Raw genomic sequence first — 27,086 nt, 5'->3', positions numbered from 1 at the left:
ACGTATTTATCAATGAACTATCCAGTCTCTTAGCTTCATTCATAATTTCCTCATCTTTTATACCAATTGCACCTCCTTTTCATCTTTAGGTCTCCACTTACATGACCATACCCTATCATTGTCATTACCCAAAACCTCTAAAATCATGATGTGGTAGTAGCTATTCTAGATACCTGGATATATTCGTAACTGCAGTGTCCCTTACCTGCCCTCATGATATAATGATGTAGAGATAGAGATATGTATTAGGTTTAGTGGTTTCACAAAGCAGGAAATGGATAATTCAAAAGGGAAGGCATGACATATTAGAAGTACCAGATTAGGGCATTTGAGGTGAATAACAGTGCTATGGGAAAAAATGGGGGGAAGCATTCTAGACAGAGGGAATAGCATATGCCAAGGTCTAAAGGCACAAAATAGTATGGCTTGTTGTTGTAAAGGGAGAATGGTGGGAAATGAAGCTGGAGAGGTAGGCAAGGATCAGATCATGGAGGGCCTATGTGTTTGGACTTTACAAAAATAATAATAGCCACTATTTATTGAGCACTCATTTATCCTTTAACTCATTGAATTCTCATAACAACTCTATGTATTAGGTGGTATTATTTCTATATTATATATGAGGTATCTCCCCTTCTTCAACTATGTCCATTTATCCTTTTAGCCTCATTTCTTAATCTTTTTCTCCTCATTTCATATCCTCTGGCCACACTACAGTATTTCATGTTCCCCTTTCTCACATCTGCACTGTCTTTGCCCATGCCACTCTAACAGCCTGGAATGCCTGTGAAAACTCGATCCATCCTTTAAGACCCAGTTCCAGTTCTCCTGTGTAAAGCCTCACCAAAGCCAGCTATAGAGTCAGTCCCATCCTCCTGTGTAGGAAGATGCTATCTTTCTCATAGCCTCGTTGTATTCCCAAGAGCTTCTCAAAGAGCAGAGCCACAATAGGAGAGGCATAAATGTTTGTGAACACAGAATTAGAAGCAGTTGGTTTGAAATGACATCTTTTGCTGTCAGTTCTCAGAAAACCTTTTCTTTTTCTTTTGTAGCTAAACGAGTGAACGAAGTGATCGTGGGGAATGACCAGCTCATGGAGATCTGAGTTCTGAGCACATCAAACTCCTTCCTTTTGTTCCCTAAAGCTACAGATGTTGGCCGGCCCACCTATTTGATTCTGTATTTATTTCCCAATAAAGAAGGGCTTCCAAAGGCATGCTGGAGACTTGTGGAGCAGTTCAATCTCCGCAGCAGGTGGGCTGCAGGTGTACGCAGTATATATTCATGGGACACGTGATAAAGATCATCTAGAGCAAGTGTGTGGAACAGAACAGACACAATGACCTAACTCTCATGTACCAAGGTTATCAGACAGGAGCAGCAGCTGTCCAATAGTAAAGCTTGTAGGAGGGCTACTTTCTGATGGGCTGACCCACCCAGTCCATAAAGCATCTCACACCCCAAAAGGACCTGGGAGTACTTCAGTCCCTGACACAAATCAGGCTTTGTAGACCCATAGGCCTAGCTGCTGTCAATACCACCTCTGAGCATCAGCCCAGAACTTACCATTCTTTGCTCCCATACCTGCCACACAGATTCTCAACCCCTGTACCACCCCATCCCCAGCCCTACCCTCCACACCTACCATTGACTCCCTATCCTCCCAACCTCTAGCCACTTTCCTCAGCTCAACTGTTGCCCCTTAGAGACACAAAGCAAGCAGGAGGCAGCCCCTGGCTAGCCAACAAGCCTCTCCTTATAGGTTTTAGTTGAGGCAAGAGCATGGAGAGCCATGATTTGAGACCATGGTCTGAGCTAAGCCAAAACCCTCCCCAGCTCGGAAAGGAAGAGCCAAGAACCCTTGTGGTTTGAAATTCTTTCTGACTCTTCCCCAGCTATACTCCTTTATATCCTAATTATACAGACTCTCCTGCTTCAGATAATTGAGGAATTAGATTTCCATATTCACAGCCTTTCTAGAGTCCGATCCATATTTCCCCCACCCTACCCCCCAAACTCAGGTTCACTCTGCTCCTGTCTCTCCCTGCACTGCTTTTACAACCTGCAGGTGTTTGGTGGAAGATAAAAGTGCTTGTGGGGTGAGATTTCACCTCCTAGAATTATCAAAGTAAAGGTTTCTCTTGATGTCCTCTCTGTGGGTGGCAGTAATTATGAAGATTGATTTGAAATACTGGTTTCTACATTGCTTCAAAAATCTCAAGGCTCTCAGGTTTACGTGAGTAATCTTGCCTGATCTTAGTCATTAAATTTGCGAGAGACTAGATGAGCATTCCTACCCTGGGGGATCTCCACCTCTGTCAGCCTTCTTGGCTGCCCTGGAGCTCCACATTCTTCCCACTGGTCAGGACAAGGCTCCTGAAAGTTTGCCCTAATCCTGCAGGATTTGAAATGGCCTAGCAGAAGTGGTTGAAACCGTAGGACTGAGGAAGAGGTGTAGGGATAAGGAACTGTGATAGTGCCCAAGGCAGTCCTCTTTGGAACTGAAATTAAATGAGTGGGGCCTGGATGGTGCTGGAGATTGAGTCCTGGGCTGAATGAAAGAAGACCTGACCACCAGTGTTTTTTGGTTTTGGCCAAATCACTGCCTGTCCTCTGACTCTTGAGTTTCCCTACCTACAAAATAAGAGAGTTAGGACTGGGTGAATTTTTTCTTTTTCTTTTTTTGAGACAGAGTCTCACTCTGTTGCCTGGGCTAGAGTGCCGTGGCATCAGCTTAGCTCACAATAACGTTAAACTCCTGGGCTCAAGCAATCCTGCTGCCTTAGCCTCCTGAGTAGCTGGGACTATAGGCATGTGCCACCATGCCCGGCTTATTTTGTATATATATATTTAGTTGTCCAGCTAATTTCTTTTCTATTTTTAGTAGAGACAGTGTCTCATTCTTGCTCAGGCTGGTCTCAAACTCCTAAGCTCAAACAATCCACCCACCTTGGCCTCCCAGAGTGCTAGGATTATAGATGTGAGCTACCACACCCAACCGGACTGGGTGAATTTTTGTTTAAGGTAGGGTCTCATTCTATTGCCCAGACTGGAGTGCAGTGCTAAAATATTAGCTCACTGCAGCCTCGAACTCCTGGGCTCAAGCAATCTTCCTGCCTTAGCCTCCCAAACAGGCATGAGCCACCACACCTGGCTAAGTTTCTAAATCTATATTGTAGACATGGGGTTTCACTATGTTGTCCAGACTGGTCTCAAACTCCTGGCCTCAAGTGATCCTTCTGCCTCAGCCTCTGAAAGTGCTTGGATTACAGGCATCAGCCACTGCACCTGGCGAGGACTGGTTGACTTCTAATGGCCCCTCTTATTCTCACAGTTTGTCCTCTTTCTCAGCGTTTTCTGGCCCTTAGGGTCTGGGTGTCCCAAGAGGCCAGAAGATTGCTCTTTGACCACAAAAAGGGGGATGGAGCTGGGTAGGTTTGGCGAGAAGGTGGGGTGGAGGAGGAAAGGGGATTGCTGAAACTGTGCCAGAGCCCTGCTATACCCCATCCTGTCCTTTCCCACTGAGCCCTTAGAACCCCTGACAGTGAGGTAGAGGAAAAACCTCTCTTCTGCCTCCTCCTTGCACAAGCCCATCAAACAGCCTCCATACCAAGGAAAGGAGAGCTGCAGAAAACAGAAAAGGTAAAGGTTCCCCAAAGGAAGGCCTTACTGAGTTTGAGTCCCACCTGACAGCAGCCCCCAGCTCAGAACACTGCTGCTATTATCTCTGACAACTTTAGGACTGACTGGGTACCCAGGATGCTTTGATTTTTCTCATTGCCCTATTTGCCAGAAAGCAGGGACAGTTTTTGTTTATTTTTGGCAGCAGCTACAGAGGGGTTTAATATGTCTGAAACATAGTGAGTAACTGAATATCTACTAGTTGTCCACCTCCCTATGGGACAGAAGCCAGAAGAGCCAGGCAGGCAGAAGAGTTGATAGGGTCTGCCCTGCCTCTCCCAGTGATACTCAATGAGGGAAGTAGAGAAAGGAGACCTTTAATGCCAAATCAGGGAGGACTCTGGGGAGGTGCTGAGAAGCAGGGTTCCCAAAGCTTGCCGGGTCAGACAAAATTTGATGGCTACTACTACAGGAACCCTCTCCTCTAGTAACACCTCACCCTTGTCTGCTGGCAAGAGCTCCCTGAGCCTATAAGGAGATTGACTGGCAAGATTGCTCTCCAAGCTATTTCTCAAGGCCAGAGGCCAAACTTCTTCCTAGCCCTTCACTATATTACTATTTCTATCCTACTTCCATACCTAGTGGAGAGGGAGGGAAGTTGTGTTTAGCTGTAGACCCCAAGAACAATCTAGGGGCCTGCACAGCCTAGTTTAGAAGCTGTTTCTATTTCCAGAGAATTGCAGAGGGTATACTTCCTTTATTCACAGCCATCTCTTACCCCTGAGGAGGTACATAAACTAGTCATTTGTATGCTTCTTTCTAAACAGTTAAATGTGTCTGAGGAAGGAGGAGGGCCATTTGGGAGGGAAGGACCACCCAGACAGAAGGTCTAGAAAGTTTGGCTCTGGCAGAGCCTACCAGGAGGGAAAGAGACTGGGCAGAGCACCTATTGAAGGCCAGGCTGACCTGTCCTTGGCCAGAGCTGTCTGCCACCACCCAGGATGATTGTATCAGGGGACTTTCTGCCATGGTAAGATGCTGCTTTGATTCTTAGCCTCTCTCCTTCCCCCACACTCAAAGTGAAGGGCCACTCTCTAATCTCTGGCTACAGTCAGTCTCTGGCATCAAATACTTGATAGGTGCTATGGGCCTAAAGCTGCCCACAGAGAAGGGGCATTCCTTCCCAGGGTTGACCCCTTCATGTAATGGGGGTTGAGGGCTGCCCAGTGCCCTTACTTCCCTCCTCCACATTTCAGGGTCATTGACTCTGCCTAACCCAGGTAACAGAAGCCAGCCAAAAGCTGGTGAGAAGCCTGGAGAGTGCCAGGAAAACAAGGCCTACATTGGCTCCTCCGTTAACTCCCACATGGACCCTTCCCTGAAGCCAAACTGGTCACTTGCCCCAATACTGTATGTATATGAGTATACACCACCTCACTTTTCTTAGCACTGTTCCTCAGCCATGTATATATATATATATATATATATATATATATATATATATATATATTATCTCATTTTATCCTTATGTCAATATTAGAGATTATGTGATTTGCCAAAGATCTCACAACCAATAAATGAAAGATTCAGACCTTGAACCATATCTACTTTTGGATTCTATCATCCTCCCATCTCTTCCATCCAATTCTTCTCACTTTTAGAAACCTCCCTAAATACCCCCAGCTCAGGGTTGTTTCTCCTGTGGTCTCTGTGCTCCACCTAAGGCTATAAACTAAAAAGTAGGTACCTTGCAACCCCAGAGCTCAGCAAAGGAGTGGACACATAAGTGACCCTGAGACATATTTGTCTCATGAATCAACAATTAGATTTAAAATCCTTGGTGATAATGAATTTAATTAAATTGCTTTTCTTCTTTGTTATTTGGAGAATGTTTCTGATTTGGGCCCAAAACACATACCCAGGTCCAGTGGAAGTGACAATAAAATAAGATGTTCCACAGTGAAAGAAGCTACTTGCAGAAAGAGAAGAGGAACCTCTATCCCTTCCTAATTATGTGGGGTCTGTGGCTTTGGCTCTCATTGAGCTCAGCTGTATTCAGGAAGTCATTTTACTGGAAAGTAGAAAGGTCATTTTGGAACTCGGAGCAGCCAGAGGGCACTAGGCCCTACATTGGAAAGGCTAGAACTGCAGACCAGTTTCTCCCACACTGGTCTTAGGACTACAAAGCAAGAGGTTTTCTCAGTAGGCTGACCCTGCCTTGGAAGCATCCAAAGAAATGTTGGACTTTGCCACGATTATTAGCAGTGATGAGTCTGTGGTAGAAATATAGTCCCAAGGCCCAGTTTATTACAAATCTATTTCTCCATGGACCTTATGTGTAAAGTCTGGTAAGAAGGAAGGAGAACTCAAGAGTTACTTAAGGCTTGGCAGAATGGCTCACTCCTGTAATCCTAGCACTCTGGGGGGCCAAGGCGGGCAGATCCTTTGAGCTCAGGAGTTCAAGACCAGCCTGAGCAAGAGCAAGACCCCATCTCTACTAAAAAAATAAAAAGAAATTAGCTGGACAACTAAAAAAATGTATATATATATATATAAAATTAGCTGGGCATGGTGATGCATGCCTGTAGTCCCAGATACTTGGGAGGCTGAGGCAGGAGGATCACTTGAGCCCAGGAGTTTGAGGTTGCTGTGAGCTAGGCTGACTCCCTGGCACTCTAGCCAGGGCAACAGAGTGAGACTCTGTCCCCACCCCCACCCCAAAAAACTATGTAACACATCAGGACTTGTAGTCCTGATGACAATGAGTACTGATTCCAGACCACTTTCTGTCTTTAGCTATAGCCCCAAGAGCAATCTAGGGTCCCATATAGACTAATTTAGAGGCTGTCTCTAGAGACTTGCTGGGGGTATACTTTCTTTGTCCACAGTGGGACCCATTTCTCTACGATAGGGAGGAAGAAAGTACCATGCACATAGGCTGCTTCTTATGTACAATTACTACTCGGCCAACACCATCCTAGACATATTAGTTCCTCCACAGGCATTTTGCTGGTCGAAGGGACAAATGGAAGTAGCAAACCTGTTAGGTGTTCACTCTTTCAATCTAAATGTTCCTTTTCTCCAGGACAGGCTCTGGAGATGATGTTAATTTGCAAGAATTTTCAAAAAGCAATTGGGGCCGGGTGCGGTGGCTCACGCCTGTAATCCTAGCTCTCTGGGAGGCTGAGGCGGGTGGATCATTTGAGTTCAGGAGTTTGAAACCAACCTGAGCAAGAGTGAGACCCTGTCTCTACTATAAATAGAAAGAAATTAATTGGCCAACTAATATACATAGAAAAAATTAGCCAGGCATGGTGGCGCAAGCCTGTAGTCCCAGCTACTTGGGAGGTTGAGGCAGAAGGATCGCTTGAGCCCAGGAGTTTGAGGTTGCTGTGAGCTAGGCTGATGCCATGGCACTCACTCTAGCCTGGGCAACAAAGGGAGACTCTGTCTCAAAAAAAAAGCAATTGGGGAATGTTTAGCAAGACCCATAAAAATGTTCATACTTTCTGACCCAAATAACCCCACTTCTGGGAATCTGTCCTAAGGACATTCTCCAAGTGATTGATTACAAAAACTATGTAGTAACATGAAATATTTATGATGTAATCATAAAAAAAAAGTCTGGAAGAATTGGCCAGAAATAATAGTAGTTGTATTAGAATAATGAGTTTATTGGAGATTCTTTTTTTCTTTCCAATATATAAAACTTTATATATTGGAATGTGGATTTTGTCCTACTCTGCCACTCAGGGTTTATCAGTCAAGAACTGGAACTGGACAGAAACAGCACACTCAGATGCAATAGTTGAAAGATTAATAGAGGGACTGTTCCCTCTATTCTTCCCTATTTCCAGTCCTTTTACACCCTGGTTTTGGCAACTCTCAGTGACACACTCAACTGTTGAGCACCTACTTATTGTCTACTGAGGAAGGCTGACTTTTAAGTATATAAATTATTATGTCATAAATGCAATAATATATATAAATTGAGTGTAATGAGGAACACAAGCAATCATCTGCCAGAAGGGAGGCATGATTCAAGGATGACTTCAAAGAGGGGTAATTGATTGATTTGAGTCAGTTCTTAAGATTATCTGCCAAAACAAAAGGGCAACAAGGCATAGGAAGGCAGGAACTGCTTGGAACAACATGGTATGTTTGGGAAATTAAGGTGGCTCTGCAGGGCCGAGGAACACTGACTGGGTGGGTGTGAGGGAACTATGGGAGAGAAGGCTGTAGATCATACCGGGCCCTGTGCTCCAAGTGGACCTTCTGCTTTGGAACTGTCATCAGATTTGCACGTTAGATGCCTGTATCCTCAGTGGAGAGAGAGTGGACTGAAGGGGACAAGAATGGAAGCAGGGAGAGTGAAAAGAAGTCTGGGTTTGAGGGGGTGGGGAGGGAGAGTGTGGCCTTAACAGGGCCAGCAGACACCCTTTCTCAGCATCCGCCTCTCCTGACTTTCACTTGGCCAGAGCGGCGCCTCTCGGGGATCTCCCCCCCCTTCCTCTCCCCGGGGACCCCGCGGGCCGGGCGCGGGCGGGAGACAAGGCTGGGGGTGGCCCTGCCTGGGTGGTCTCCTGCCCCGCCCCCTGCGGCGCCGTTACCTAGCAGCGGATCCGGCCGCGCCGCTCCGGGTAATTTGCCGGCCCCTCAGCCAATGGGAGGCCGTTGCCCTGGCCCGCTCCCTTTTTCTGGAGCTCCAGCCACCTCTCGGCACTGCGGAAGCCACCTCCAGCGGTGCTGTGCGTCTCTGGCCAGCAGTTCTGCCTGCACGCGAGACCCACTCCTCCGGCCGCGGCGCTCCACGGCTCACCGAGTGGGCGAGCCTCGGCGCCGAGCCCCGGCCCGCACCGTCCCGCGCTCCCCACAGCCGCCGCCGCACACCCACCCCCGCCGCAGCCTCACTCGCGCCCGGGCCCTTGCGGCCCCACTGAATCCCCACGGGGGGCCCAGCAGTATAAGGGGCCGGACTAGCCTATGGGAGCGCCCCGATCCCCGCCAGTATGGCTCAGCCGTCGCCCCTCGGGGAGCTGCCCCCGAGCTACACACCCCAAACTCGAACCATAGCTCCCCAGGTGAGTAGAGGGGAAGCTGGAAGAAGAAGAGTGGGGCCAGGTCTGTCACTCGGGCCTCTGAAAGGTGTGATGTCTTTAAGTGCCAAGTGTCATTGGGTATCTGAAGACAAGTGAGAGCACAGATGAGCAAGTTTTGTGTGTATGTGTGCATGCCTTGTGTGTCTGTGTCTGTCTGTGTCTCGTCTTCATCTGGCCGGTGAAAATAAGTGCATCTGTGAGGTCACCTCTGTGTCCACCTGACAACGGGTGTGTGTGTGTGTGTGTGTGTGTGTGTATGTGTGCCTTCCTCAGGTGTGTGCTGGTGGGGGGTATTAAATCTTCCAAGTTTGGGCCGGTGTCTGTGTAGGTGCTCCCTGTCCTACATCCAGAACTCAAGAAGCTAGGGCTTGGCAGAGCGGATGTGGGGTGAGAGAGGAGGGATTTTATGCATTGTTCCAGTGATGCCTGGCTGACCCTTCTCTTTCCATCCCAGATCCTAGCTGGGAGCCTGAAGGCTCCGCTCTGGCTTCGTGCTTACTTCCAGGGCTTGCTCTTCTCTCTGGGCTGCGGGATCCAGAGACACTGTGGCAAAGTGCTCTTCTTGGGACTGTTGGCCTTTGGAGCCCTGGCACTAGGTCTCCGTGTAGCTGTTATTGAAACAGACCTGGAACAGCTCTGGGTAGAAGGTGAGTGTGTGGACACTGGCCATAGCTGCTTGGGTATGGTGAGCCCAAGACAAGAAAAGGCAAGAACCTGGCTACTGAGCCCTAGTAGGCCTGGCCCTGGTGCTGCAGGGGGACCTGCTGGCCAAACCTGTATACCTGGGCATCTGGGAGCACTGTTCCCTCCCACATCTGTAAATGGACATCTGCAGTGGACATCTGCAGATGGTAGATCTTGTGAATAAGTGCACAGAATATTTGTCATTATGTGTGTGTTTATTTAGCATTTATTGCCAACTTTCTATGTGTATTTTTGACATGAACAGCAGGGTTTACAAAGGCAACTAAAACAAGACCTGTCTTTCAGTAGCAAGGAAAATAAAATGTGTTCTGGGATAGCTACAACATAATACAAAGCAGGATGTGCTGTATAAGAGAAGGCAGGGAGAGATCGCATCTGACCAAGAATCAGAAAAGTTAGGGCTAGAAGGCTGGGGAAACTAAGTAAATCATCTGGCCAAGCTTCCTCAGGCAGGGCTCGTGTACCCAGGCCCCTGGCAACCAGTTAATAGAAAAGCAGCACAGAATCCACACTTTTGGGGCAACAGCCAGAGTCACATAGGACCAATTCCTTACTTCCTTAAAGAAGCATTAAATAATAATGATTTCTTATTAATAATTTCAGCATGATGCTCTTCTTTCCTGAGGCCTGGTTTCATATGGCAGCCCTTTGAAAGAATCAAACTCCACTCTGTTCCTCCCTGGGAAATTTGCATTTTGTGGGCTTTTTAGACCTCCCCCAACCCTGGCCCATACCCAAAGGCAGGGACCAGGTTGGAGTCTCACACTCTTGAGTTATTTCAAATACTGGCAAGTCCTAGGATCCAGAGCAGATGTTTCTTAGAGCCTGCCTGCCTATTGGGCTCCCACACACCATCCCCACCCTACCCCCAGCCCTCTGCAGACACTCACATACATACACACTCTAGGGCAGCCCTGGGGTCCAGAGCAGATGTTCTCTGTGCCTGCCTGCCTGCCTGCCTGCCCCCAGCCCCAGGACACACACGTGCATACCCCACCCACACCACTGCTGCCTGGGTGGTCCCAAATGACTCTTGGATTTCCTGCCACAAAAGAAGCAGTCTCCCTCCCCTTCCTCTTTCTCCATTCCCCATTTCTTCCTCATCTAAACACTGAACCTCCATGCTTCCTCATCCTCTCTCCTACACTCCAACACAGGAGAGGCTAGACCCTACCAGTTCTGTGCTGTTGGTTGGGGAAGAGTATTATAAGAGGGTGGTAGCCAATTCCTAGTTTTTTTTCCTTTATTTCAGAATATCATTCTGACCTGTATTGGCTGGGGGTGAGATAAAAGCAGTGATCTTCACCTGATCTGTTCTCTGTACATCTGTAGTTGTCTTCTTTGTAGTGTGGCTTCTCCCATAATGCCCTAGACAGTGAGGAGCTGATCAAGGTGAAGACTAAAGAGTATTCTCTGTTCCTTTCCCATTTTGCTAATACAGAAAGCAGAGGAAGAAACAGGACATTGACTATCAGAGTTCTGACCCAGAGTTCAGGGTCCTGCCCAATGTTGCCATGGTGAGACTTAGAACATGACTTGTCTTTCCTGGCCAACTTTAAAGCTGAAGGGCTCAGAGGCCCCTTAGATCATTGTCTAAAATAAAAATCACAACATATAGCCCAACTAGTACTTACAGGAACAATGATAGAGACAGCTTGAAATTAGAGCTGTCCTTGGATGGTCGAGTATCAATTGGTAGCACCACCATATACTCAGATACCTTGGGAGTCAGGCTCAGTTCCTCTCACTCACCTAATTGGTTGCTAAACCAGTAAATTCTTCCTTCTTAACCTCTCTCACATTAGACCCATCCTTTGTCTCTGTTCCAGTTGAGGCTTTTTTCCATCTCTGGCAAGATACTCCTGATTATATCATTTAGAACATTTTTAGCCACATGAAAGGGAAAGAAAGGAAAGGAGGGAGAAAGAAAGGAAGGAAGAAGATTGATTTATAATTCTCTGTAATAAGAAGTCTGTCAGTAGAGATGTTCCAGGATGGTTAATTTAGCAGCCCAAGGACATCAGCAAGGACCCAGTTTCTGTCTCTCTTTCTCCTCTGCCGTCTTCAGCTTGTTGGACTTTTGTCCTCAGGCTTATCCTAAGGAGGCTGATGCAGTGGTAGAAAAAGGAAGTCATGCCTGTCTTGCATCCTTTTTTGAAAGTGAGGAAAAATTTATCTGAAGCCTCTCTGTGACTTCCCATTTGGTCTCTTTGGCAAGAACCACATAGCATCCTATGCTGAAATCCTTCACTTGGCAAAGGGAATGGAATTACCGTGATTGACTTCTTTTTTTTTTTTTTTTTTTTTTTTGAGACAGAGTCTCGCTTTGTTGTCCAGGCTAGAGTGAGTGCCGTGGCGTCAGCCTAGCTCACAGCAACCTCAAACTCCTGGGCTCGAGTGATCCTTCTGCCTCAGCCTCCCGAGTAGCTGTACTACAGGCATGCGCCACCATGCCCGGCTAATTTTTTTTTTATATATATATCAGTTGGCCAATTAATTTCTTTCTGTTTATAGTAGAGACGGGGTCTCGCTCTTGCTCAGGCTGGTTTTGAACTCCTGACCTTGAGCAATCCGCCCGCCTCGGCCTCCCAAGAGCTAGGATTACAGGCGTGAGCCACAGCGCCCAGCCCGTGATTGACTTCTTATACTAATCAAATGTCACCCTCTGATGCTGGGGCGGATCCCAGCTGTCCTTAATCACTAGGCCTTTCAGAAGGTGGCCACCAAAATCAGGATCTGAAAGTCAGGAGTTGAAAGATCTGTCAGCCTCACCAGTAAAACTGCCTCCACACCGCCCCCCTGTGGTGTAATTCATTCTGGCCAGGTCAGTACCCTGATCAGAGCCCTTCTCCCGATTTCTGCCACATTCTGTGAAGTCTCCAGAATCGAATATAAACTCCATAGCACACATTCTAGGCCCTCCATAATCTGACTCAGTCGCTTCTCCAGCATTGCCACTGGCTCCACCCTGGCTCACTCTTGACAGTACTGCAATGCTGAGCCTTTGACAGTCCTCTGTACACACTTGGTCCAGAACACCTTTCCTAACTTCTTCCCCTGGCCAGCTCTTACTCATCATTCACAACTCGGCTCCAGAATACATTGTTAGATGATTTTTAAAAAGCCAGATAATCTCACTTCTCTGCTCAAAACCTACTACAGGCTGGGCACAGTGGCTTACACCTGTGATCCTGACACTTTGGGAGGCTAAGGTAGGATAATCTCTTGAGGATAGGAGTTTGAGACCAGCCTGGGCAACATAGCGAGACCCCGTCTCTATAAAAAATTGGCCGGGCGCGGTGGCTCACGCCTGTAATCCTAGCACTTTGGGAGGCCGAGGCGGGCGGATCGCTCAAGGTCAGGAGTTCGAAACCAGCCTGAGCGAGACCCCGTCTCTACCAAAAATAGAAAGAAATTAATTGACCAACTAAAAATATATATACAAAAAATGAGCCGGGCATGGTGGCGCATGCCTGTAGTCCCAGCTACTCGGGAGGCTGAGGCATTAGGATCGCTGAGCCCAGGAGATTGAGGTTGCTGTGAGCCAGGCTGACGCCACGGCACTCACTCTAGCCTGGGCAACAAAGTGAGACTCTGTCTCAAAAAAAAAATAAAATAAAATAAAATAAATAATAAAAATTAGCCAGGCAGGGTGGAATGCCCTTGTAGTCCCAGCTACTTGGGAAGCTGAGGCATGAGGATCACTTGAACCAAGAAGTTCAGAAGCTGCAGTGGGCTGTGATTATACTATGCATTCCATCCTGGGTGACAAAGTGAGACCCTGTCTTTAAAAAACAAAACAAAACAAAAAAACCTACGATAACTCCTATTTCACTCAGAAAGCCTAAGTCCCTACAATGGCTCATAAGCCCTTACCTGTGAAATTTCTGGATCAAAGATTATGAACATACATATTGCAATCTGCTTTCCCCAAATAGTACATCAAATTACACTCCCTGGGTGGATTTTAGAATATACTCCTGTAAGCCAGCAATGAGTGCTATTAATTTTTAAATGTTTGCCAATTTAATTGGCAACAGCCAACTTATTGCTGTTTTAATTTACATTTGTAAATTTGTAGGATTTACATTTGTAGGATTATCTATAAGCTGGACTCGTTTTCTGTTGGTTAGCTAGTTGTATTTTCCCTTTTGTAAAGACATGAAAATTTTTAACAAATGTGTTGATTTTGATGTTCTCCTTCCCTGTTTTATTTCTTCCCTACTTATCTAATCTTTTTTCCTTTTCCTCCAGTTCTTTCTGATTTTTCTGTCACATCATTTCTCTCACAGCAACTATTGAATAACAACTCCATATCTGTACCTACTATGTGCCAGGCAATTTCCTAAGTATAATACTTTGCCTGCCTTGATTCTAATTCTACCAAGATAGTTATTGTCCCTATTTTAGAGATGGCGAAATTGAGACTCAGAGAATAAGTGATTTGCCCAAGGCACAGAGGCAAGGCTCAAAGTCAGGTCTGTACAGAGCCTTTGTCCCCTTCCCTATACTCATCGTGTCTTCCTGCTTGCACAATACATCCTAGTTCATCTGTCCTCATATCTGTCATCATTGTTGTCAGCTGAGGTTTATCTTTTTCTCTTCCTTATTTTTTCCCCTGAGGATTATTTATTCTCTTTGATGTTGTATTTTAATTATCTGCTTTTAATTATCTGTGTTTCTATTTCTTGCCTTCTTATCAGCTATCTCTGGGTTCCTTCCTTCTCAGCAAACCCACCTGCTATGGGGAACTTATCTCTGTCCTCCTCTCCTTTCTCTCCATGTAGCAACCTTTGGCCTCAACCTGGTGAAATAAACACTGCAGGACAGGCCTGGGAGAGGACTCAGGAGTAGGGAAGAGTCAGAGAAAGAAGAAAAAAAGGAGGTAGTAGTTGACAGGGGAGGCTGTTCGAGACTGTATTCATGAGGGGACGGCCGCAAATGTGACTTGGCAGGGGGAGCTGTGAGCATATAGGTAAATCTGTGTTGGGGTGGTTACCAAGGGTTTGGGGCTGTAATGGTGAGGAAATTGTGTGGGTTTAAAAAAGAGAATCGAAAACATGAAGATCCTAGGTGGGGCCGGAGTCTCAGAGAAGCAGTACATCCCCTGTGATAGTAGTGACCAACAGGAAGAGACCCCCAGACAGGTAGAAGCAGAACTGGGTCTGAGAATAGACGAAGTTCACAAAGCCTCTGGGGTGGATTTGGCTGTGGCCCTCACCCTCCTCCAAACCACAGTTAGGTCATATACCCTCACAATGTCCCTGCCTCCCCCAAGCCCCAGTTACAGAGCACAACTCCATGGCCAGCATGATACAGGATTTGAGGGATGCTAAGAGCAAGGAGACTAAGGCAGGCCTGGCACTGGGACTCACAGTCTGGACAGTGAGGGTAGTGAAAGGGAATGGAACCCCTCCTTCCCTGTGGCCCACTTTGATTTCACTTTGATTTCACTTCTGCCAGGGACATGAGCTGATTCCATATACACCTTACCTGAGTGGGAACATCACGCTGAAAGGCCATCTGATCCTTCCCTTGCCTGCGCCAGTGCAGGGCCCATTGTTACCAGGCACTGCCATCCCCTCCCTCTTCCCAGAGCAGTTTGCAGAATGGTGTGTGGATATAAATCACTGGAGCAACCTGAACTAAGAACCAGCCCCAGCCTAGACCTGTTCTTTTAGGAAACTCTCCCAGTGGCAGCCTCCCTATTGGCCTCTGATGTCCTCCTTGTCCTCCATACCAGACCTGAGAGGGACTGAGTAAGGGCTCTCTCCAGGATGTCCCCGTAGCCCCAGCCAAGGCCCAACTCATGTTGATTTTCATTTTTTAGTTTTTGTCCCAGACCCAGATAACCTGGTTCATGCTTAAACCCTAGACCTGCGGTCCCCAACCCCCAGGCCATGGCCGAGTACCAGTCCGTGACCTGTTAGGAAACGGGTTGTACTTCACTGCCTGAGCCCTGCACCACCCTCCCCACGACACCTTACCCCACCCCCTCCATCCGGGGAAAATTGTCTTCCATGAAACTGGTCCCTGGTGCCAAAAAGGTTGGGGACTGCTGCCCTAGACCACAGAAGAAATCAGAGAGTCACATAACTGAGGCTTCTCCACTTCCCTGGCAAGTTCCAGATTCTGAGAAGAGGGGCAGGAGCCTGGGAAGTCAGCCTGGGTCATGGCTAGGCCGTCAGGGAGGAGGCAGGGACTCCTCTCGGCAGCACTTTTCCAGGCCTCAGGATTAGGACCTCACCTTCCCCAGAGCTCTGACCAGCCAGGCGCATGCCCCACAGCTTTCTCTCTTTGCTCTGGCAGTGGGCAGCCGGGTGAGCCAGGAGCTGAATTACACCAAGGAGAAGCTGGGGGAGGAGGCTGCATATACCTCTCAGATGCTGATACAGACTGCACGCCAGGAAGGGGAGAACATCCTCACGCCTGAGGCACTTGGCCTCCACCTCCAGGCAGCCCTCACTGCTAGTAAAGTGCAAGTATCACTCTATGGAAAGTGAGTCTGGCTGAGCCCCTGGAGGTGGGGCGGTGAAATTCAGGGTGATGTGTGCTGTGGCAGTTCTGGAGTGGGAATTCCCCTCTTCTGCTGAACTCTGTACCCCTGGCTATTGCAGGTCCTGGGATTTGAACAAGATCTGCTACAAGTCAGGAGTTCCCCTTATTGAAAATGGAATGATTGAGCGAGTAAGTATCCTGAGCTGTTTTCCTGAGGTAGAGTAGAGGTGGAACCTTTGCTGTGGTGTGGCAGGGTGCAGAGAGATTTTCAGGGGGTTAAAAGTAAGGGGAGGCCGGGCGCAGTGGCTCACGCCTGTAATCCTAGCACTCTGGGAGGCCGAGGTCGAGGTGGGAGGATCACTTGAAGTCTGGAGTTCGAAACCAGCCTGAACAATAGCGAGACCCCGTCTGTACAAAAAAAACAAACAAAAAAAGTACCCAGGCATAGTGGCACACACCTGTAGTCCCAGCTACTCAGGAGGCTAAGGTAGTAGGATCACTTGAGCTCAGGAGTTCAAGGCTGTAGTAAGCTATGATGACACCACTACACTCCAGCCTGAGCAACAGAGCAAGACCCTGTCTCAAAAAAGAAAAAAAAAAAAATCAGAAGAGACAGGGGAGATTGCAGAGGGCATCCTACAAAGGTCATCAGGAAGGAACTCAAGGACAGGATTGATGTGGCTTGGGGTGTCCCTGGCAGATGATTGAGAAGCTGTTCCCGTGTGTGATCCTCACCCCCCTCGACTGCTTCTGGGAGGGAGCCAAACTCCAAGGGGGCTCTGCCTACTTGCCGTGAGTGTACCGCTGCCTCTCCTGGGCCCTGCTTCATCTCCCACCAGGGACTTCCCCAGCAGATGGGAGGGGTGGGAGCAAAGAGGACAACCAAAACCTAACTACTTCTAATTCCTAATTACCTCTAGGCCAGGGTCAGAGCATGGGCTTCCCCAAGGCTCTCTCCACATCCCCCCTTCTCCTTATCTCTGAAGGAAAGGAAGATCTGTCTTATTTAGATAAAAACAGAACACAAAGATCTGTAAAATCTGAGCAATGGAGAAAAGAATTCCTAGAAAGAGACTGGGGGGAGTTACCTAGGTATCAGCTAAGCTGTTGCCTAAGCCAGAAAGAAAACCTGTTGCAGGCGGGTGCCCACATAGTTATATATTAGAACCAAGTAGACAGCTGGGAAGGGGACTCAGTGGGGGCTTTCTGGACCTTTCTATGTATTAAGTATATCCATCCTGATATCCACTTCAGCACCTTATATCCACCCACAGCTCACTGCAGCGACCTGCTGGGCTGATGCAGCCTGGCAGCACTGAGAAGCTGGGCCTTGCACACCCTCTGTATGGAGGAACAAATAAGCAGATAAGAGGAGGGTGGGGTATAGCATGGGTCCCAGAGCAGCAGTTTGGAGGGTGGGTATTGATCCCTGACCTTCACCAACCATGAGCTTTCCCCCCAGGGGCCGCCCCGACATCCAGTGGACCAACCTGGATCCGGAGCAGCTGCTAGAGGAGCTGGGCCCCTTTGCCTCCCTTGAGGGCTTCCGGGAGCTGCTAGACAAGGCACAGGTGGGCCAGGCCTATGTGGGGCGGCCCTGTCTGCACCCTGATGACCTGCACTGCCCACCTAGTGCCCCCAACCATCACAGCAGGCAGGTGGGTTCCAACCAGGTCTGCCAGGGAAAGACTGCTTTTCTTCCCTTTCCCCTGTTCATGTTTCCCTGTTCTGAGAGAGAGCTGACTGTGCTCTGTGCTGTGCTCCTATTTCCTGGACATTGTTACCAGCCCCACTATGCTAGACCCCTGGAGTGTTCCATTCCCACTCAGTCCTCCTAAGGAGCCCTCAGGGGGCATAGGTACCCCTTTTTCCTTTTCTACCCCAGACAAGGCTGGACTTTATCAAAATAGACTTGTATGAGGAAACTAAGAACAAAATAGCTAAGCACGAATATCATACCTAGTTTCCAAGAGTCTGTGTGGTCAAAACCCACCAGTTATGCTAGCTCCTCCCAGCAGCCTATTTCCAGGCCTCTGCTCCCTCTTGTAGCCTATAATCTGCAAGACACTAGCTGTTCATTCTTAAAAAGTAGTCAAGAGGCTCAGGAGAATAGATCTCAATACTTCAGACCTACTGAGCTCTGTGGCAGGTTTGGTTCCTGGAGGTACAAGCCCTGAGATACCCAGTTATCCAGAGCCAGGGCCCTGAGTATTAAACTCCTCCCCTGTCCCCCACTCCCCAGGCTCCCAATGTGGCTCAGGAGCTGAGCGGGGGCTGCCACGGCTTCTCCCACAAATTTATGCACTGGCAGGAGGAATTGCTGCTGGGAGGCATGGCCAGAGACCCCCAAGGACAGCTGCTGAGGTAGGGCCTCCCCTGGGAGTTGGCAAGGGGGCTGTGTGCATGGGAATCCACACTCTAATACCAGGCAAAAGCCCCCTGCACATTCCTCCCTGGGCATTTGGGCCATTTCTGACCCTAACTCTCCTCCACTCCCCGCCAGGGCAGAGGCCCTGCAGAGCACCTTCCTACTGATGAGTCCCCGCCAGCTGTATGAGCATTTCCGGGGTGACTACCAGACACATGACATTGGCTGGAGCGAGGAACAGGCCAGCACAGTGCTACAAGCCTGGCAGCGGCGCTTTGTGCAGGTCAGTGTGGACAAGGACAAGGAGGAGTGCCCTGAGGCCACCCCCTCCTCCCATGCCCTCAGATCGAGCGTGTCTCTCCAGCTGGCCCAGGAAGCCCTGCCTGAGAACTCATCCCAGCAGATCCATGCCTTCTCCTCCACCACCCTGGATGACATCCTGCATGCATTCTCTGAAGTCAGTGCTGCCCGTGTGGTGGGAGGCTATCTGCTCATGGTGGGTCCTGCTCCTGGCACCTTGCCCCTCCTCTCCCCAGTACCCACCCTGAGAGTCTCCATCTGATACTGTCCTCTCTCCCCACAGCTGGCGTATGCTTGTGTAACAATGCTGCGGTGGGACTGTGCCCAGTCTCAGGGTGCTGTGGGCCTTGCTGGGGTGCTGCTGGTGGCCTTGGCAGTGGCCTCAGGCCTTGGGCTCTGTGCCCTGCTTGGTATCACCTTCAATGCTGCCACTACCCAGGTATACCACAACTGCAGAACAGACTTTTTTGGGTGCTATCACCAGACTGCACAAGTCCTCCAACTGCTCACCTCTCTGCCCCTCCAGGTGCTACCCTTTTTGGCACTGGGAATCGGTGTAGATGACATATTCCTGCTGGCACATGCCTTCACGGAGGCTCCACCTGGCGCCCCTCTTCAGGTAAGGCCTCATCCTTCAACCTGGCCCCATCCAAGGAGGATCGTCTGAGGCCAGGAGTTTGAGACCAGTCTGGGCAACATAGCGAGACCCTCCCCCCACCAATCTCTACAAAAAATAAAAAATTAGCCAGTCATAATAGTGCACACCTGTAGTCCCACCCACTCAGGAGGCTGAGGTAGGAGGATCACTTGAGCCCAGGAGTTCAAGGCCACAGTGAGCTATGATCATACCACTTAACTCTAGTCTGGGCAGCAGAGTGAGACCCTGTCTCAAAAAGAAAAAAATAGACTAGAACTTTGGGAGGCTGAGGTGGGAGGAGTGCTTAAGGCCAGGAGTTCAAGACCAGGCTGAGCAACATGGTGAGACCCTGCCTCTACAAAAAAATGGAAAAATTAGCTGGGCATGGTGGTATGCACCTATAGTCCCAGATACTTGAGAAGCTAAGGCAGTAGGATCACTTAAGCCTGGGAGTTTGAGTTTGCAGTGAGCTACGATGATCCCACTGCACCCTAGCACGGGCAACAGAGTAAGGCTCTATCTCAAAAAAAAAAAAAAAAAAGCCTCTTGGTTCAAGTGACCTTGGGTTACCAATTAACCTCTGTGCCATCTGTAAACATGGGTAATAATAGTGCTTGTGTCCTAAGGATTGTTGTGAGGATCAGTGAGATGATTCAGGTTGAGTGCTGAGAACAGCACATGACACATACATGGTACTCAATAATGTTATTAGCTGCTGTGCTATTATTGCCTCACCTCTGCCATCCCAAGTTCCTGAGCCTCCCCTTCACTCGACCCTGACATGGCTCCCCTCCCCTGTGACCTGAGGCCACATCCCCGCTCTGTCCTGGCAGGAGCGCACGGGCGAGTGTCTGCAGCGCACAGGCACCAGTGTCACACTCACATCCATCAACAACATGGTTGCCTTCTTCATGGCTGCCCTAGTTCCCATCCCTGCTCTTCGGGCCTTCTCCTTGCAGGTGAGGCCTCAGGAAAGAACAGGATGGGCCCAAGGTGGGGGTGGATCTGGGGGTGGACTTCATCCAGACTTTGTGCCCTTCCTGTCCATCCCCTAGGCGGCCATAGTGGTTGGCTGCAACTTTGCAGCTGTGATGCTCGTCTTCCCAGCCATCCTCAGCCTGGACCTGCGCCGGCGTCACTGCCAGCGCCTCGATGTGCTTTGCTGCTTCTCTAGGTACCATCCCTGTACACCCCCTCTTCTTCCACTGATACCCTCTGTTTATCCCCTTACCAGCATTTCAAGGCACAGACCTGTCATCTACTCTCTCTGTCCCCTCTAGCCCCTGCTCTGCTCGAGTGATTCAGATTCTGCCTCAGGAACTGGGGGATAGGACAGTACCAGTGGGCATTGCCCACCTGACCACCACAGTTCAAGCCTTTACCCACTGTGAAGCCAGCAGCCAGCATGTGGTCACCATCCTGCCTCCCCAAGCCCACTTGGTGTCCCCACCTTCTGACCCACTGGGCTCTGAGCTCTTCAGTCCTGGAGGGTCCACACGGGACCTTCTAGGCCAGGAGGAGGAGACAAGACAGAAGGCAGCCTGCAAGTCCCTACCTTGTGCCCGCTGGACACTTGCCCATTTCGCTCGCTATCAGTTTGCACCCTTGCTGCTCCAGTCACACACCAAGGTAAGACTAGGTAGGGCAAAGCAGAGACTTAGTGTATCTGGGCCCCAAGAAGGGCAAAGGGCTTAGCCCACCACCTCAGGGCTGGAGGGCAGCCCCAGGCCTCCAGCTTAGTTGCCATTTCCCGCAGGCCATGGTGCTGGTGCTCTTTGGGGCTCTTCTGGGCCTGAGCCTCTACGGAGCCACCTTGGTGCAGGATGGGCTGGCCCTGACAGACGTGGTACCTCGGGGCACCAAGGAGCATGCCTTCCTGAGCGCCCAGCTCAGGTACTTCTCCCTGTACGAGGTAGCCCTGGTGACCCAGGGTGGCTTTGACTACGCCCACTCCCAACGTGCCCTCTTTGATCTGCACCAGCGCTTCAGTTCCCTCAAGGCTGTGCTGCCCCCACCTGCCACCCAGGCACCCCGCACCTGGCTGCACTATTACCGCAATTGGCTACAGGGTAAGAAGCAAAGAGACTGTAAGAGAGGGTGCTGCAGGGAGAAGCCCCCTGGGGCCACAGGCTAACTATTCCCTATCCTGTTCTCCCCCAGGAATCCAGGCTGCCTTTGACCAGGACTGGGCTTCTGGGCGCATTACCCGCTACTCGTACCGCAATGGCTCTGAGGACGGGGCCCTGGCCTACAAGCTGCTCATCCAGACCGGGGATGCCCAGGAGCCTCTGAATTTCAGCCAGGTTGGGAGAGGGCTAGAGCTCAGGGAGCACAGCAGGGCCCCAGGCCTCATGGGCTCAGACCTTCAGCCCTCTCTGCCTCCACAGCTGACCACAAGGAAGTTGGTGGACAAAGAGGGACTGATTCCACCAGAGCTCTTCTACGTGGGGCTAACTGTGTGGGTGAGCAGTGACCCTCTGGGTCTGGCAGCTTCACAGGCCAACTTCTACCCGCCACCTCCTGAATGGCTGCACGACAAATATGACACCACTGGGGAGAACCTTCGCAGTGAGTCCTGGGGGGAGCTCAGCAAGAGCCTCAGCCCACATAGGCCCTGTCCCTGAGGCCCTGCCCACTGTTCCCTGTGCTCACTGTCCCCCTCCCTCTCCCATTCCCCTCCCCTCCACAGTCCCACCAGCTCAGCCCCTGGAGTTTGCCCAGTTCCCCTTCCTGCTGCGTGGCCTCCAGAAGACTGCAGACTTTGTAGAGGCCATTGAGGGGGCCCGGGCAGCATGTGCAGAGGCAGGCCAGGCCGGGGTGCACGCCTACCCCAGCGGCTCCCCCTTCCTCTTCTGGGAGCAGTATCTGGGCCTGCGGCACTGCTTCCTGCTGGCTGTCTGCATCCTGCTGGTGTGCACTTTCCTCGTCTGTGCCCTCCTGCTACTCAACCCCTGGACAGCTGGCCTCATAGTGAGTACTTCAGGGGTGGGGTCACAGACACTCAGCGGCACCCCACCCTGCCTGCCTGTAATCACTCCTGCCAGGAGCCCTGCATGAGCCCTGCCTTCCTCAGGTGCTGGTCCTGGCAATGGTGACCATGGAACTCTTTGGTATCATGGGTTTCCTGGGCATCAAGCTGAGCGCCATCCCCGTGGTGATCCTCGTAGCATCTGTAGGGATTGGTGTCGAGTTCACAGTCCACGTGGCTCTGGTAAGCACAGGCACCAGGGGAGGGATGGGTCAGCTATTCGGAATTCAACAAATATTGCTCAAGCACCTACTGTGTTCTGGGTACTATTTAAGAATTGGGTATATAATAGCAACACAGTTTTTACTTCTAAGGAACTAATTATTTATTTTTTCTCCTTTTTTAAAAGGGGGGAGAGTGAGATGGGGGATTCAGTTTCCTTTTTTTTAAGAGAGTCTCACTCCATCACCCTGGGTAGAGTGCAGTGACATCATCAGAGCTTGCTGCAGCCTCAAACTCCTGGGCTCAAGCAATCATCGAGCCTCAGCCTCCCAGAGTTCTGGGATTGTAGGCGTGAACCACTGCACATGGCCCCAAGGAACTTATATTCTAAGGGGGTAAAAATAGTCAATAAACAAGTAAACAAATAAATAAGTGCCCATTTTGGTAGAGAGGAGTGAACAAAGTTTAAGGACAGAATGGAAGGTAAGAAAATGGGAACCAGTTTTTTGAGTGGCTTTACTGTGGAGGGGATCAGAGAAATGGGATGGTAGCTGGTTGGCAATGGCTTGACAGAGGGATAAAATACTAGAGGAGAGCACAGCCTTTCCCAAAGCTGCATGTTCTCTGGCAGAGGAAGTCGGGGCTGGCCACAGACCTTGTGGAAGCACCAACAGAAACCTGATCAGACCCCACAAACAGCTCCCTTCTCCCCCCTGCCAATAGTCCCATTATTATTCTAAGAACAATATATACTCCTTGAAAACAAAACCAAAAAAGCCAGCATGCAGAAAAGTACAAAGGAAGAGTTAGAAATCCTCTGAAATGCTACCCTGAGGAGTAACTCTTATCACTTTGGCGTCTATCCTTCTAGACTTTCTGTAAAGAGCCAGGTAGTAACTATTTCAGGCTTGGTGGGCCACTGAGTCTCTGTTACAACTCTGCCATCACAGCACAGAAGCAGCCATGGACAATACATTAATGAGTATGGCTGTGTTTCAGCAAAACTTTATTCACAAAACAGGTGACTGGCTATAGTCTGCCCACCCTATTTTGTACACCTCTCTGTGTCTAACCTCACCAGACATATCTATACAGTGTTACCTAAATGGACTCATCATGCTTCCCATGGATTTAGTTTACCTGGCCTTCTGTGGGCCAAGGTATAGGTGAGCCCTGGGGACAGATACAGTTGGGGACATGGATGAGCTTACTACAATTCGCAGAGGAGCAGCTCCAGGACCACTCTGTTCCCCAGGGCTTCCTGACCACCCAGGGTAGCCGGAACCTGCGGGCAGCCCGTGCCCTCGAGCATACATTCACCCCCGTGACTGATGGGGCCATTTCCACATTTCTGGGTCTGCTCATGCTTGCTGGTTCCAACTTTGACTTCATTGTGAGGTAAGGGGGGACTCAGGCAAAGAGGCAGAGCCTGTCTGTGCTGGCCTCAGGGCCTGCCCAGGCTGACTCCCCACCCCAACCCAGGTACTTCTTCGTGGTGCTGACAGTGCTCACACTTCTGGGCCTCCTCCATGGACTCGTGCTGCTGCCTGTGCTGCTGTCCATCCTGGGCCCTCCGCCAGAGGTGACCACACCCTCCCTCTGGCCCCAACCCAGGGGACTGGGTAGGAACATGCAAGGCAAGGGATAGAGCCAGGGCCCTCCCTGACAGTTTCCACCCGCTGAAGATGATAACCTCCTCCTTTCCCCAGACACCAGGCTCCTGCCCTCAGTCCTCCTCGCTTCTTCACAGGACCCACCTTAGCTTTTTAGGATGCAGAGCAAGGTGCAGGGTTTGCACCAGGCCTTGATATTTTGTCACTTGTCAGCTCTCAGATCCTACTGGAGGCCAAGAAAAACTCCAGCTTCCTAACAATCATGGTGATCACCAGAGAGGTTCTATAGGGGACTGTGGCCCCAGCAGTCCCTGGGCTCACTGAGACTGGTATCTCTTCTCAGGTGGTACAGATGTACAAGGAGAGCCCTAAGGTCCTGAGCCCACCTGCTCCACAGGAAGGTGGGCTAAGGTGGGGGGTGTCCCCCACCCTGCCCCAGAGCTTTGCCAGAGTGACTACCTCCATGACTGTGGCCCTCCACCCACCCCCGCTGCCTGGTGCGTATATCCACCCAGCCTCTGATGACCCCAGTTGGTCCTCTTCTGCCATCCCAGCTGCCACCAGCTCTGGTAACCTCAGTTCTAGAGGACCATGCCCAGCCACTATGTGAAAGAGCAGTGAAGCATGGAGATCTCATGCTTGGGCCATAGTCACTGGGAAGCAATGGGCGGGTTATTGAATGCAGGACGGATCCCTGGAGGGCCGTGCTGCTGCTGCTGCTGTCTGCATCCCCTCCCTTGACTCGGCCGTCACGGACCTCCCTGATATCCATAAAGAACAGCCACCACCAACACCCCCCCTGCTGTGAGCAGCCTGGCACACCCAGGCCTGTGTGTCTGGTGGAGGTGAAAGCCAGCACTTCAGGCTGCAATGCAGCCCTGTCCCCCTCCTGCCCCACACCGCTGCCCACCCAGCAGACCAAGCCTGAAGGATCCTCCAGCACCCTTTGCCAGTCCCGGCCCTCCTGCATGGTGGCTCCTGGGTAGGCTCTCTGTATCCCTGTCCACCTCCTACCACATAAATTATTTATATAAAGATGTTTATTTTTGTAGTATATATAGATGTTAGCTATGCTAAAAGTTTTATTTTTAAAGAATGAAATATATTTTATGTAAACTCATCTCAAATGACTTTGGTGCTTTTGTTTCAGAGTTAGGAGTTTGCCAGTGAAGATTAGATATGGGAAGGGGCTTCTGTGGTATCAGGGCCTTATGTCCTGGAACCTCTACTGACCCTTCTCTAGTTCTGGCTGGGAAAGACCCCAGACTGAATTTTTGTCCTATACTTGGTAACACCATCTGGATTAAGTGCTTAGTATACAAAATGACGTAAATTCTTTTGGTGTCAAACCCTACTGTGTGGCTTTCACAGCCATCATCGTTCAGCCCAGCCCACCTCTCCAGACTCATCTCCTGCCCTCCTGCTTCCTCTGCACAGGGGGGCATGGCAGAGGGGCACAGCCATGCAACAGGTGGAAGGTGAAGTGGAAGCAGATCGGGAAAGCAGCCAATTGAAGCAGAGATGGGGCAGCAGGGTCTGGGGAGATATTTTAGGAGGTTTGTGGACTAAGGTCAAGAAGCCAGGGCCCAGGCTGGGTGTGGTGGCTCACACCTGTAATCCTAGCATTCTGGGAGGCCGAGGCAGGCGGATTGCTCAAGGTCAGGAGTTCAAAACCAGCCTGAGCAAGAGCGAGACCCTGTCTCTACTAAAAATGGAAAGAAATTAATTGGCCAACTAAAAATATATAGAAAAAATTAGCTGGGCATGGTGGCGCATGCCTTTAGTCCCAGCTACTCGGGAGGCTGAGGCAGAAGGATTGCTTGAGCCCAGGAGATTGAGGTTGCTGTGAGCTAGGCTGACACCACGGCACTGTAGCCTGGGCAACAGAGTGAGACTGTCTCAAAAAAAAAAAGCCAGGGCCCAGAGCAACCTTCAAGGCAGAGGCCTCGATAAGTGAGCAGTCAGCCTGACACCTGGGAAGGTGGCCACCCAGTGGATTAAATGGGGCAACTTAATGAGGGCACTGAATTTAAGCTGTTCTGTGAATACTGAACAGCTCTGTTGTACAAAGGCCTTGAAGAATGGCCATAGCCCTGGAATAGAGTGCAGAGCCTCACCCAGTGGGATGGGAGAGGTCTTTTATTGCCCTTCCCCAACTCTCCCTGGGCTCAGTCTTAGCTGATACACATACACACCCTGGGTTCCAACCACCCACTCACCAGGAATCATCCCACCCCTGGAACACTGCCTTCTCAACACCCCACCCCACTCGGACAAAGGCCAGAAAATCATGTTCTGACCAAAAATTACAAAAAAGGAAGCCCTTGCTGTTGAATCAACACTAAGATGCCTAAAAAGACTAAAGACAAGCAGGTAGTTGGCTTAGAACCTGGAGTAGGGAGTGCATCCAGCAGGCCCAGAGGATGGAGGCTAATTTGGGTCCAGTCATGTTTGGGTCACTATGGAGGGGCTTCTTGGTAGGGCAGGGAGAGCTTACTAGGCCAGAAGAGTACAAAGGATGTCAGCCCTCTGTGCCACTTATTAGCAAGTTACCTAACCTCACTGAGCCTCGTCATCTTCATCTATGAAATGGGAAGATTAGAGCCTATCTTAGAGGGTACTATTTTTTTCTTTCAGGATTTGATTTTTTTTTTTTTTTTTTTTTTTTTTAAGACAGAGTCTCACTTTGTTGCCCAGGCTAGAGTGAGTGCCATGGCGTCAGCCTAGCTCACAGCAACCTCAAACTCCTGGGCTCAAGCAATCCTGCTGCCTCAGCCTCCCAAGTAGCTGGGACTACAGGCAGGCGCCACCACACCCGGCTAATTTTTTCTATATATATTAGTTGGCCAATTAATTTCTTTCTATTTATAGTAGAGACGGGGCCTCGCTCTTGCTCAGGCTGGTTTCAAACTCCTGACCTCGAACGATCCGCCCACCTCGGCCTCCCAGAGTGCTAGGATTACAGGCGTGAGGCCTGAATTCTTTCAGGATTTTAAATGAAATCATTTATGCAAGAAATGACCTGGCATCTCAAAGATGCTTTGTGTTTATTTTT

The 27,086-nt window shown here is 49.9% G+C and overlaps 2 protein-coding genes across 4 annotated transcripts in view; both read left to right on the top strand.

The window, feature by feature from the left end:
• Positions 1-1,216, top strand: part of EIF2B3 (eukaryotic translation initiation factor 2B subunit gamma) — a 107,552-nt gene extending 106,336 nt beyond the window's left edge. For all 3 annotated transcript variants that reach the window (XM_075997729.1, XM_075997727.1, XM_075997728.1), the window contains one exon: positions 1,053-1,216. In XM_075997729.1, coding sequence (XP_075853844.1) covers positions 1,053-1,105 — 53 coding nt within the window. In that variant the 3' untranslated portion in view covers positions 1,106-1,216. The remainder of the gene's footprint in view (positions 1-1,052) is intronic.
• Positions 1,217-8,531: 7,315 nt separating this feature from the next.
• Positions 8,532-25,061, top strand: PTCH2 (patched 2). The gene is made up of 21 exons (XM_075997726.1): positions 8,532-8,702; positions 9,175-9,367; positions 15,735-15,924; positions 16,043-16,112; positions 16,624-16,715; positions 17,386-17,581; positions 18,166-18,287; positions 18,427-18,574; positions 18,656-18,787; positions 18,875-19,210; positions 20,062-20,187; positions 20,284-20,402; positions 20,509-20,857; positions 20,985-21,297; positions 21,389-21,531; positions 21,616-21,796; positions 21,918-22,198; positions 22,302-22,439; positions 23,674-23,816; positions 23,901-24,000; positions 24,375-25,061. Exons 1-21 carry the CDS (start codon positions 8,631-8,633, stop codon positions 24,639-24,641), a joined length of 3,711 nt encoding a protein of 1,236 aa, XP_075853841.1. The 5' UTR covers positions 8,532-8,630; the 3' UTR covers positions 24,642-25,061.
• The last annotated feature ends 2,025 nt before the right edge of the window (positions 25,062-27,086 follow it).

Source organism: Microcebus murinus, chromosome 2 (genome assembly GCF_040939455.1).
Source record: "Microcebus murinus isolate Inina chromosome 2, M.murinus_Inina_mat1.0, whole genome shotgun sequence".
Classification (NCBI taxonomy): Eukaryota; Metazoa; Chordata; class Mammalia; order Primates; family Cheirogaleidae; genus Microcebus; species Microcebus murinus.
Note: the sequence above shows the minus strand (reverse complement) of the source record. Positions and strands in the feature narration are given on the sequence as shown.